This window comes from Talpa europaea, assembly GCF_964194135.1.
Source record: "Talpa europaea genome assembly, chromosome: 6".
Classification (NCBI taxonomy): Eukaryota; Metazoa; Chordata; class Mammalia; order Eulipotyphla; family Talpidae; genus Talpa; species Talpa europaea.
The window spans coordinates 70,334,493-70,348,114 of NC_140072.1; the positions used below are offsets into that span (position 1 = coordinate 70,334,493).

The 13,622-nt window shown below is 39.6% G+C and overlaps 1 protein-coding gene across 4 annotated transcripts in view; it reads right to left on the bottom strand.

The window, feature by feature from the left end:
- Nucleotides 1-13,622, bottom strand: part of EML6 (EMAP like 6) — a gene marked incomplete at its 3' end in the record, with an annotated part of 309,679 nt that overhangs the window by 65,724 nt on the left and 230,333 nt on the right. For all 4 annotated transcript variants that reach the window (XM_084234453.1, XM_084234451.1, XM_084234452.1 and 1 more), the window contains exons 22-23: nt 13,100-13,252; nt 12,833-12,964 (exon numbers count right to left, since the gene is read on the bottom strand). In XM_084234453.1, coding sequence (XP_084090579.1) covers nt 12,833-12,964; nt 13,100-13,252 — 285 coding nt within the window. The remainder of the gene's footprint in view (nt 1-12,832; nt 12,965-13,099; nt 13,253-13,622) is intronic.

Consider the following 13,622-nt stretch of genomic DNA (forward strand, 5'->3'; position numbering starts at 1 on the left):
AAATTATTCAGAAGTATATGTAAAGGCAATTATATGGCATGATATAAATCACAAAGCAAGGATTTTTTTTGAATAAGGACATTATAAAATCTGACTTTGAACATTCTTCAAAAATGGAATAATCAACTTGCTATGTTTTACTCTGTTGCACTGAAAGTAAGTGGTTTTCCAAAGCCTGACAAAACCCAGTTTTTGTTCTTTTCCCCTGTTGTCTCCTAGCATAGATATGTAATAAATAAGCAAACTGCTTTTGCAAGAATTATGGCATCAGAAATGTGAACCTTGTAAGAACTCCCATTTATCCAGGTCTAAATACTAAATTTGCCCTGTAAAATTTAGATAGAGGAAGAAAAAGACATACAAACTATAAATGTGCATACCCCCACCCCCAAACTAACTTGAACTTTTATAAAGAAATCCAAGGCTCCCTAAAAACAAAATGTTGAGCAAAAATTCTTTCAGCCTGATTTAAATTTAAAATCATGGATTCATTTTGATTGATGTTGAAAACCTAGATTTCCTAATTCTCCTACTATTGCATAATGGATTACATTTATGAGTTGAAATTTAGGTGATTCAAAACATATACTTCCTGGCATTTTTTATTAATGGAATTATTTAATAATTCCATTAAATTAATAATTAATAATGGAATTATTTCAATTATATATGGAAATAATAATAGCACAAAGAAGTCCCTTGAGCTCACTCTCAGCTTCAACAATGACTAGCACAGGGCCAAGCCTGGTTCATGAACTTCCACTCATTCCCTCAAATTATTATTATTTTTTATAAAGAGAATCCATGATTTAATGAGGGTTTTTTTTTTTAAGATTTATTTATTTATACAAGCACTGGGGTACAGGCCAGAGGTGCGGAGGGTGAGAGAATTCACCAGAGATCAAGCAGGGAGCAGAACAGGCAGAAGGACTGAAGTACACTGCTGAGGGGAGCAGCAGGCGAGACAGGAGAGGTCTGCCGCGCCATGAGGGAATCTACCTGGCCAGCTGGGAATCGAACCGGCACTTCAGAGGCTGCAGACAGCTTCACAGCGCTGCGCTCAACCCGCTGCACCACCGTGGAGGCCCACCCTCAGATTATTTTGAAGTAAATCTCAGATACCCTAATATTTCATCTGTAAGTAAGTCAGGGTATAGACAAAAAATAATATTCTCCCCAACTCTTGCCCCAAACTATATACATCTTGTAGTCCTGAAATGTTCTTCTTGGGAAAATAAGCACCAAAATAAGAACTTTGTGTTTTGTCATGTTCTTTAAGGTTTCAGTGGGTGCCTCTTAGGTCTGATCTAGTTTGGCTAACCTTTAAAAGTTACAGGTTGATTTCTAAGTGACTACTTAACAAGGTTCTCTCATTTCTCAACTACAATCCTAACTGATTCTAATTTGATGAGCTATAATATGATAAGGGGGTTTTGCCTTGGCTCTGAAGAACAAATGAATTTGAAAATGTTTACTCTGAAATGCTCACATTTCCCCTAACTTTATGGCTGAACATATGCAACATAAAGATGAGGAAAGAAAGAAGTTAAATTAGCTTTGGCTATTTAGCATTATAAGAAAATGAGTAAACAATACTTTTCTAATGAACCTAAATATATCTGCAATGCATAGTTTTAGGGTTTTCAAGAGTGGTCACAAAGGATATTGGGATTAAAGATCTCAAAGAAAACATTATTTTACTGTAACTAATTTTAGATTATTTTTGACCATGAAATACTGAGAATTCAAAAGATTGCAATCATCAGATGACTCCCAAAACTAACTTTATACCACAGTGCCAATGATCATACTTGACCTAAAAAATAAATTAACCAGAAACTATTGCGATAGCTTAGTGTTGTATCTTATGATTACAAGGATGTAAGAAAGCCCAAACAGAATAGACAAACACAGGAAGCATTGGACAGAGCCACAGACGCTGTGGGTACCCACTTAGCCCCTGTCCCTTTCCTGAGAACTGTCCCTCACCCAGGGCTGGGCTCCTGCAGTCATAGCTGTACTTTGAGGCAGATCATGGGAGGGGTCAGGATTGAGACTGGGTTAGGCGATCAAATTCTCTCTCCTAGGAAATTGGAATCTGGGAAAGTGAATCAAATGGTGCTTTGTTGGGATGAGATGTGGACTTTGGGGCTGAGGGTGATATTTTGGAGCTAGAGTATATCAGGCATATGCCAATGAATTAGGGAAAACCTGACTGCACAGAGAGAGGGGCCAAAAGTAGACACCGGACCTAGGAGAGCAGTGGACACTGAAATGACCAGCCTCAAGGGAGGTGAGGTCGGGAGAAGAGCTGCCTACCTGGTTTCTAGGTGATGTCCAATTCATTCCTAATGCCAGCTCTTTAGGAGATGTCACTTTCTACTCTGATACTAGGAGATATTCCTATATATCTCCAATAAACTCATCCTTAACATTTTAAAATTGAAACAAGTTCATAACCAAGGATATGAAAAATTTTTTTAAACCCCTACTATTCTTGTATCAGGAAGTTGTTATTACGGGTATGTTTCCTCCCCAACCCCCCAATTTTCTTCACTGCTATTATTATACTTTTTCCTTTTTTTTTAAGCATAGAGGAAATATTTAGGTCACCACTGATTTTTCTGCTGCCTGCCGCTCCATCACACATAACCACTGAAGTATTCTGAGAACAGGGGCAGCAGCAACAGAGCACAATGTCTGTATAACCCATATATGGTTGCCCTGAATGGTAGAAGCCTTATTATTTCAGAATCCTCAGAGTTTTGTTGACTAGAAATGTTTACTCACACAGAACACAAGATATGAATGGCAGATGTCCTCATCACCAGCAGGTATCGCAAACCACACCACTTGCTGGTGCATGGATCTTTATAAAGCACAACATAATTCATACACATCATCCCAGCTGCTATATAATTTATAAATTAGACTAATTCTTAAATTGGTACTAACTGTACCAAACACACCAGGTCAATGAAAACAGGAATGGAATGGCCTATGATGGCTCACACTGTTAACTGGTAAAAGATTTTGGTCTTGATAGCTCTAGAAATGAACTAGTAGCAGCAAGAAAATACCCTTCCATGTTTTAACTCTCTCCATACGTACACATATACATACACACACACACACAGACACACAAACACACTTTATTTTTCAAGCCTTCTCTGCAGGACATCTTATTCAGAGGTAGCTGATATTCCTGAAAAAGACTGATGTGCTTTTCAGGCTTTGTGGGACCTATGGTTGCCATGGACACGAAGGACTGCTGTGCATGGCAGCTGGCCCCTGAAGAACCAGCTGGCTGTGGCAAATGCGTTCACTATTTTTGACAAGATCAAAGGAATGAAACCAATCCTGCTCCTAAAGTCTGCTTTCTCCCTTGCCAGACCCTCGAGGTCATGCTGCGAAAACTAGGCTGTTGTTGAGCAGCATGGCACATTTTCAAAGTCACGCATTTTGGGCACTGGGATGCCAGGGGCACAAGAACATCAACACAACACATGTCTAATGGTAATGAACTTGGAGTTAAACCAGCAAAGGTCCATGGGCCTACTAGCTCTCATACTAAAATAAAAAGTATCCTTTAATTTCTATTCCCAGCTCAGTCCATGGAAACCATTTGGTCTGGTTTTCATCTGACTGCAGGGGCCACTTAGGATGAGGCGAAGTGACATTTCACACACCTTGGCCTCTTTACTCCAGGGTGCCTCTTCCATCATCTGGAGTGCCAGTTGGACCACAGAGGCTAGCTTTGGGTGAAACCAGAGAAAAACAGAGAGGTTTCTGTCCTAGCAAGGTGATGGCTCCAGTGAGGGCCTTCATACAGACCTTCAGGCAGGTTTCTCCATGATGGCAACCCACATATCCTTTCCATGTGGGACTTAACTCAGTATCCCTAGAATTTGACACAGGATCTATACACTAGCAGGATGAAAAAAGATAGCTCTCCCAAATACAAATCAAACTACAATAAGATACCACTTCATACCTCTTAGGACAACTACTATAAAAATAAAAACAAGTGGTAAGATGTGGAGAAGCTGGAACCTCTCTGCACTGCTGGTTGGAATGCAAAGTGATGTAGTCACCATGTTAGATGGTATGGAAAATTAAAAATGGAAATATCATTAACTCTAGCACGCACTTCTGGATATATATGCCAAAGAATAGACACTGTGTCCACAGCAGCATTATTCACAGTAGCCAAAGGTGGAAAGATCCATCAAGGGATGGATAGATAAACAAAAGGTGGTGTATACATGCAATGGAGTCTTATGAAGTCTTAAAAGGGAAGTTGTGACACATGCTACAACAGGGATAAACCTTGAGAACAAGATAAGTGAAACAGCCAGTTACAAAAGAAATATTGTATGATTCCTCTTACATCAAGGACCTACAGTGATCAAATTCATAGACATAAAGTATGGTGGTTGCCGGGGCTGAGGGAGAAGGAAAGGGGAACTATTTAATGGTATAGAGTTCTAGCTTTATAAGATATAATGAGTTCTAGAGATAGATGGTGGTGATGATTATACAACAATATGAATGAATTTGATGCTACTGATTGTAAAATGGTAAAAAAGGTAAATTTCATGTGTCTGAGGTGAACTTAGAGTAGTACATAACATGTTGATTTTCAATGATGTACACTGAAACTAATAAAATTTTATGATGCAGTGTGATTTCAATGAAATGTTTTTTTTAATTTTATTTTTTTTCTTCAAAAATACAGTTTTATTAATAATTGACATATAACATTTTTCTTAGTTTCAGTTACATCATTCTATAATTGCATATCTTTTTTTTATAATAAATTTTATTTTTATATTCCCCATACAATTTCAACACCGCCATTTTGACCACAATCCCTCCCCTCCCTCCACCCACTCCCCCAAAAGTATCTCTGGTTCATAGATTTTTGCTGATTTTGATTTTCACTTTCTTATAGTTATTCATTTTCCTGGTCCCTTCTTTAAGTTTTCTAGATTCCTGCTATGAGTGAGACCATCCGGTATTTTTCTTTTTCTTTCTGGCTTATTTTGCTGAGCATGATCCCTTCCAGCCCCATCCATGTTGCTGCAAATTGCATGTGTTTATCTTTTTTGAATGCTGAGTAATATTCCATGGTATATATGTACCACATCTTCTTGATCCAGTCATCTATTTTTGGGCATTTGGGCTGTTTCCAAAGCTTAGCTATTGTAAATAGTGCTGCTATAAACATAGGAGTGCAGGTGTTCTTTGGAATTGATGTTTCTGTGTCCTTTGGGTAAATACCTAGGAGTGGAATTGCTGGATCATATGGAAGCTCTATGTTTAGTAGGTCCAGAAATCTCCACACAGCTCTCCATAGTGGTTGGACCAGTTTGCACTCCCACCAACAGTGCAGAAGAGTTCCTTTTTCTCCACACCCTTGCCAACATTTGTTGTTGCTAGTTTTTTTAATATGTGCCATTCTCACTGGTGTAAGATGGTATCTCATGGTAGTTTTGATTTGCATTTCCCTGATTACAAGTGATGTTGAACATTTTTTCATATGCCTGTTGGCCATTTGCATTTCCTCTTCAGAGAAGTTTCTTTTTAGCTCTTCTGCCCAATTTTTGACGGGATTATTTTCTTTGCTGTTGTTGAGTCTCATCAGCTCTTTGCAGATTTTTGTGATCAATCCTTTATCATTAGTGTTGTGTGCAAAAATGTTCTCCCAGTTGGTGGGGTTTCTCTTTGTTTTTGTTATTGTCTCTTTTGCTGTGCAGAAGCTCTTTAATTTGATGTAGTCCCAGCTGTTTATCTTTGCCTTCACTATCACTGCTTTGGGTGATGTGTCTGTAAAGATGTCTTTGATGTGCAAATCACGTAGTGTTTCGCCTATATTTCCTTTTATGTATTTTATGGTTTCAGGTTTTATGTCTAGTTCTTTAATCCATTTTGAGTTGGCTTTTATGTATGGTGTGAGGTAGTGGTCAAGCTTCATTCTTTTGCATGTAGCGACCCAGTTTTCCCAGCACCATTTATTGAACAGACTTTCTTGGCTCCAATGCATATTCTTTGCTCCTTTGTCAAAGACTAGTTGACCATAAATCTGTGGGTTTATTTCTGGATTTTCTATTCGATTCCATTGGTCTGTGTGTCTGTTCTTGTTCCAATACCATGCAGTTTTGTTGATTATGGCTTTGTAGTATAGTTTGAAGTCTGGGAGTGTGATGCTTCCATTCCCTTCTTTTTTTTTTCTGGAGAGCTTTGGCTATTCGGGGTTTTTGGTGATTCCATATGAATTTCATCAATAATTGTTATATTTCTTTGAAGAATAACATTGAAATTTTTATTGGAATAGCATTGAATCGGTATATTGCTTTTGGTAGGATGGCCATTTTAATAATGTTTATTCTTCCAATCCATGAGCAGGGGATGTCTTTCCATTTCTTTGTATCTTCTTCTATTTCTTTTAACAGTGTTTTATAGTTTTCTTTGTAAAGGTCCTTTACCTCTTTTGTTAGATTTTTTCCCAAGTATTTGATTTTTTTTGTTTCGATAATAAAGGGGATGGTTTTTTTCATTTCTTCTTCTTCAGATTTATTGTTAGTGTATAAGAAGGCTTCTGACATTTGCATGTTGATTTTGTATCCTGCCACTTTGCTGAACTGATTGTTGAGTTCAATTAGTTTTTCTATGGATTTTTTGGGGTTCTCTATGTATATTATCATATCACCTGCAAATAGTGATAGTTTGACTTCTTCTTTTCCTATTTGGATTCCTTGTATGTCTTTCTCTTGCACTTTGTCGAAAGCTTTCTCGGCATCTATTGATATTATCATATGGTTTTTATATTTCTTTTTGTTGATGTGTTGGATAACGTTGATTGATTTTTGGATGTTGAACCATCCTTGTGTCCCTGGAATGAATCCTACTTGGTCGTGGTGAATTACCTTATGGATACACTGTTGGATTCTGATAGCTAAAATTTTATTGAGGATTTTTGCATCAGTGTTCATTAGGGAGATTGGCCTATAGTTTTCTTTTTTTGTGTTGTCCTTGTTCGGTTTTGGTATTAGTGTAATGTTGGCTTCATAGAACGTGTTAGGTATTATACCTTCCTTCTCAATTTTTTGGAAGAGTTTGTGAAGGATAGGCACCAATTCGTCTCTGAATGTTTGGTAGAATTTATTTGTAAATCCATCAGGTCCTGGGCTTTTGTTTTTGGGGAGATTTTTGATTACCATTTCAATTTCACTAATTGTAATTGGTCTGTTTAGGTGTTCTATTTCTTCTTTATCTAGCTTTGGGTGATTGTAGAGTTGTAGGAATTTGTCCATCTCCTCTAGATTGTTGAACTTGTTTCCATATAACTGTTCATAGTAGTTATTAATTATTCTTTTGATTTCTGCTGTGTCCGTTGTGATTTCTCCTCTTTCATTTATTATCCTATTTATTTGTGCTTTCTCCCTTTTTGCCCTTGTGAGCCTGGCTAGGGGTTTATCTATTTTATTTATTTTTTCAAAGAACCAGCTCTTGGTTTCATTGATCTTTTGGATTTTTTTTTTTAGTTTCAAGTTCATTTATTTCTGCTTTGGTTTTTATTATTTCTTTTCTTCTACTGGTTTTGGGGTTTTTTTGTTGTTCTTTTTCTAGATCTTTGAGCTTCGAGATTAGGTTGTTTCTTTGAGTTCTTTCTTGTTTCTTGATGTGAGCATCTATTGCTATATATTTTCCTCTTATTACTGCTTTTGCTGCATCCCATACATTTAGGAAATTGGTGTGCTCCTTGTCATTCAATTCAAAGAATTTTTTAATTTCTTCTTTTATCTCCTTGTTAGTCCAGTGGACTTCCAGTAGTGTGGGTTTCAATGTCAACGAGGTAGGAGAGTAACTTGCCTTCTTTTTATGGTATATTTCTAGTTTGATGCCTTCATGGTCAGAAAAGATGGTTGGTATGATTTCAATCTTGGTGTATCTGTTGATGTTTGTCTTGTGCCCCAGTATATGATCAATCCTAGAGAATGATCCGTGTGCGCTTGAGAAAAATGTATACTCAGATTTTTTTGGGTTTAGTGTTCTATATATGTCTGTTAAGCCCAAGCACTCTAGATCCTTATTTAGAGCTTTAGTGTCTTTACTTATTTTTTGTCTTGTTGATCTATCCATTGTTGATAGTGGTGTGTTGAAGTCTCCCACTACGTATGTGTTTTCTCTGATGTCTGTTTTCAGAGATGCCAATAGTTGTCTGATATATTTTGGTGCTCCTTCTTTTGGTGAATATATGTTAATGAGTGTTATTTCTTTTTGAAGTATTGTCCCCTTGATCATAATGTAATGACCACTGGGGTCTCTTTTTATCTTTTTAAGTTTGAAATCAGTTTTATCTGATATGAGTATAGCTGTTCCTGCCTTCTTTTTTGGTCCATTTGCTTGTAGGATTGTTTTCCATCCTTTAACTTTGAGTCTATTTTTATCTTTTGCAGCTAAATGTGTTTCCTGGAGACAGCAAAAGGTTGGGTTTTGTTTCTTAATCCAGCCTGCAACTCTGTGTCTTTTTATTGAAGAGTTTAGTCCATTTACATTTAGAGTTAGTATTGATATGTTAGCATCTGTATTTGCCATTGTGTTTGTCTTTCCTTTGATTTTATTTATTTATTCTTTTAATAACTTTCTTTGGCCTTCTTTTGTTGTTATTTGTCCCTCTGAGGTTCTGGCTTTAGGACTCCTTGTAGTATTTTTTTGGAGTGGGGGTTTAGTCGTAATAAAATTCCAGAGTTTCTGTTTGTCTGGGAAGGTCCTTATTCTTTCTTCAAAGAGGAAGGAGAGCTTTGCGGGATAGAGTATTCTTGGTTGGCATCTGTTTTCTTGGAGTCTGTTGACTATGTCCCTCCACTCTCTCCTTGCCCGTAGTGTTTCTTCAGAGAAGTCTGATGTCAGTCTGATTGGTTTCCCTTTGAATGTTATCTGTTTCTTCCCTCTTGTTAGTTTCATTATTTTTAACTTGTCTTGGATTCTTGGGAGCTTTACTATTATGTGTCTTGCTGTATTTTTCCTTTCGTCATGGAAGTTTGGTGTTCTTCTTGCTTCTTGTATATCAATTTTCAGCTCCTTCTTCGCGTTTGGGAAGTTCTCTTCAATTATATCCATGAATATTTTCTCTGTTCCTACATCTCTCTCCTCTCCTTCTGGGATTCCTATAACTCTTATATTTCCTTTCCTCATGGAGTCAGATAGTTCCCGAAGTCTTTCTTCGGTCTTTTTCCTTCGTACTTCTCCTTCCTTTTCTGTTTTAGCTCTTTTTATTTCTGTGTCTTCAAGAGTAATTATTCATTCTTCCATTTCATCTATTCTGCTTTCACTGCTTTTCCCAGAGTTCTTTAGCGTCTCCATTAATTCTTTGATCTCCTGCATTTCTTTTACTTCCCTCTTTCGGGACTCAATTTCATTCTTCTGGTCATTAGTTATTTTCCCCTTATCATTGTTTTCCTTTATGACTTCTGTCAGTTTTTTAATCACAGCAATTTTAAATTCTCTATCTGGAAGGCTCAGAAGTTCTTCCAAGTTACTGTTGTTGTAATCTGATAGATGGTTTTCTTTTGTGGTGTGCTTTTTTGCTGAGGAGTTGCTGGGTTGCATGTGGTTTTTCTACTCCCTACTGCCTGTTTTCTAATTTGCCGTATTCCTTGTGACACTGTGTTGCTGGTAATGGCCGGCATCTTGGGCGACCTTCCCAGCTCACCACTGGCTCCTCTGGGGAACTTCTGCTGGGTTCACAAGTCTGCAGCAAAGAAAGGTCCCTGGTGCAAAATGGCGATGCGGGAACGTGCTCCTCTGCATGTCCGGTCTGCCCCAGCGGTGGATGCTGCTCCCCTCTGGGCTGGGACTGCAGGCTAGAAGGTGCCCGGCATGGGCAAGCCTCCCAGCTTACCTCTGTCTCCTCGGTGAGCCTTCTGCTGGGTTCACACAGTCTCCAGCAAGAAAGGTCCCTGCTGCAAAATGCCTCACACCCGGTCTGCCTCAGTGGTGGGTGCTGCTCCCCTCTGGGCTGAAACTGCAGGCTAGAAGGCGTCGGGCATGGGCAAGCCTCCCAGCTTACCTCTGTCTCCTCGGTGAGCCTTCTGCTGGGTTCACACAGTCTCCAGCAAGAAAGGTCCCTGCTGCAAAATGCCGGTGCCAGGGACGCGCTCCCTTGCACGCCCGGTCTGCCCCAGCGGTGGGTGCTGCTCCCCTCTGGGCTGAAACTGCAGGCTAGAAGGCGCTGGGCATGGGCAAGCCTCCCAGCTTACCTCTGTCTCCTCGGTGAGCCTTCTGCTGGGTTCACACCGTCTCCAGCAAGAAAGGTCCCTGCTGCAAAATGCCGGTTCCGGGGACGCGCTCCCCTGCACACCCGGTCTTTTTTTTTTTTTAAATTTTTAAAAAACAAATCCTGGGCCTCCCCAGTGGCGCAGCATTTGAGTGCTGGGTTGCAAAGTTGCCCACAGCCTTTGCAGCTCCGGTTCGATCCCCGGCCACCGGGTGAGGGTCCCACATGGCACACAGACCTCTCCTGCCACCCGCTGCTCCCCTCAGCAGTGTACTTCGTCAATCTTCCTGCTCTGCTCTCCTCTCTGACTCTGGTGAATTCTCTCACCCTCCATCGCTTCTGACTGTACCCAGTGCTTGTATAAATAAAATCTTAAAAAAAAACCAAAAAAACAAATCCTTCCAATCAAAACTTCCTTTTTCTATAGGTCTCCATTTTCTTTTGGTCTCCACTTCCTAATACATAAATAATTATTTCTAATCCATTAGTAGTCATTGCAGAAGTGGAATTTCACATATTGTGTCAGCTTGTGTGTGTGATGGATTCTAAATAAAACTCACCGTATTCTACTCTACATATGCTACATATGCTGGCCTTGACTGTCCTAATTTTTTTCCTAAGACACCATATCTCGAGATATTAGCCAGAGAATAAATAGGGGGAAATCACTGTTTGAAACACACACACATACACACACACGCACGCACGCACGCACGCACACACGCACGCAGAAAATATCTAAGGGGGTTTTGAGGTGGCTGCATCCATCTAACCCCTTGGCCTCACCAGTTCCTAAGTGGCTCTCCGGCGGCCAGGGTCTGCTCAGCCATCAATGTCTGCCTCATGCTCTGCACTGCTCCTAGTGTGGCCCTAATAGGAAAGTGAGCGGTACTTATCTGGTCTCCTTCTGCTCTTGTTGTATCTTGCACCTCTTACAATAAATGGCATGATTTCTCCCCCAACTGTTGTACTGTATAAAATGCTTGTGGTTGTAAAGGTTAAATAGTATTCAAATTCCAATGCAGCAAGTATAGTGATAGTTAAGTATCTGCCTACAGAATATCAGTCTTTGGCCACTTCTTCAATAAACATTTGAAGTAAGATGTTCTAGCATTGCTGAATCAGCCTCTTTTTGGTTGAGGCCTGCATCATTTCAGCCACTTTCCACCTGCAGGCTAACTTAGTCTCTTAGATACCTAGGACTTAGAGGACAAAGTTCAGTGTTAACCTTCCTAGCAGGTCATAAAAGCTCCTTTGCCTTCCATCTCTGCATCACTCCTCCCACCGCATCCTCAGCCCCTGGGTATCACTCACTCTTTAACTTTTTGTTCTTCCCACCTCCATGTCTGCATACCACAATCCTTTTGCCTTGGTCTGTTCTTTTTAGACTTCTCCAGATGATCAATGTTTGTTCATCTTTCAAGTTTCATGTGAAAGGTCACTCCTAGGAGCTCCATGGATTCCCCTGGGAGCACTCTCCTCAGACACTACCCAACTTTTCTACCACAGTGAACTAAAAATTCTGTGAAAGCTGAGGCCCTGCCCATTCCTAAATGTTTATCACAGATTCTAACATCAGTCAAATCCCCGTGAAGGTTTGAAAAGTGACCCACCCTGGGGAGAGGGGCAAGAACAAAGAGGGAAAGAAGCACACCGGACCATGGTGGACGATGGATGATTTGGTGGTAATGCCTGATGGGGGGCTTCCAAATACTACCTCAATTAAAAGTAAATAAAATAAAAAATTATATAAATAAAAAAGTGACCCACCCTGCAGCACTAATGCTCCACCCTGGTGCTGAATGCAGACCTGGCCCCTTCCAAGCCCTGCACACCACTACCTCTGTGACTTAGCATTTCTTACTCCCAGGTTTTACCCAGTTTGTGCTTTCATATAGTTCAGGTACAAGTATGTCTCCCTCACTAAATTATACACTCTGTAGAGTAGAAACAGCATCTTCTATATCATCTACATTTTCTGGTTTAAGACTGCATTAGAGGCTAGATTTGTTATGTAGGTGAACAGGCAAAGCCCATGGTATCTGTGGGTATGACTTGGAGGAGGTAGCGGGTTGACTGGGAGTTCGATATCAGAGAAGCTCTAGGTGAGCTTTCTATCTCTAGGTAGCTTTCTAACTCCATTGGAAGATGAAAATTGCTTGAGACTTCTTGGGTGGTACTCTGAGGGACAGCACATGGGGGAAAAAAGGGAAAGGATGCAAGGCCGGGCCATAGCACACTAAACTCAGAGATAAAGTAGCATGGTAACAGAAAGCATCCAGTACCCTCAGGAGCCTCAAAATTCACTGACTGGAACTAATAATAGTAGTAGTTATAATAATAATGATTATAAAATGATGGAGGAAATACTCAAAATGTTAACAGCAGTTATACCTACGAGCTGTAAAATTACAGTCATTTAGGGTCGTTGTAGGTTTCTCCCTCTTGTTCTCTAAACCTCAACTGTCATTCTCTCTGGAAACAATATGTGAGTGGACAGTGTTTTGTTTTGTTTTTTAATTATGCTTTAAAATCCACAGCATACTTTACCTCGAGAGTCCCAGTCGATATGTGTAATGTAACTAGAAGCACCTTTACAGATGCCAACCCTTTTGCTTGTAAGTACATTGTAAATGTCCACAAAGTTATCATGGGATGCCACAGCAAGGTATTTTCCTGTATCTATAAAGAAAAAAGTGCTTTAGTTAACACCAGAAGAACCTATGCAGGAATTTATTTCCAAGGATTTACCATTTTTAATTGGGGGAAAGGTCCCAACTCATTTAAAAAATTCTCACCTCTTGATTTAATCCTCACCTTTTGAAAATTTAATATCAGAAATCATTTCTTTTCTATGGTGGAAGGAGACCATGTCTTCAACAGTATCAGCATTTACCACCAGGAAACTGCCATCATTCAAACCCACTGCTAAGGCTTTCCCGTCAGGGGAAAAGGCACAGCATCTCCCACCTACACACATTAGAAACAGAAATTCCACATGATCCAGTTATCCCACTTCTAGCCAAAGAATGCAAAGACACTAACTTGAAGAAATATATGCATCACCATGTCCATCACAGCATTCACAACAGCCAGGGGTTGGAAACAACCTAAGGGACTATACACAGGTGGGTGAAAGGGTAAAGAAGATGTGGCATACTATTCAATCTCCCCTCCCCCCCCCAAAAAAAAAGAAAAAGAAAAGATGAAATCCTGCCTTCTGCAATGAACCTAGGGGGCATTATGCTTAGTGCAATAAGTCATACAAAGAAAGACAAATACTTTATGACTTCACTCATATATGGATGATAAAGAAACAAAACTAATGAACAAATAAAAA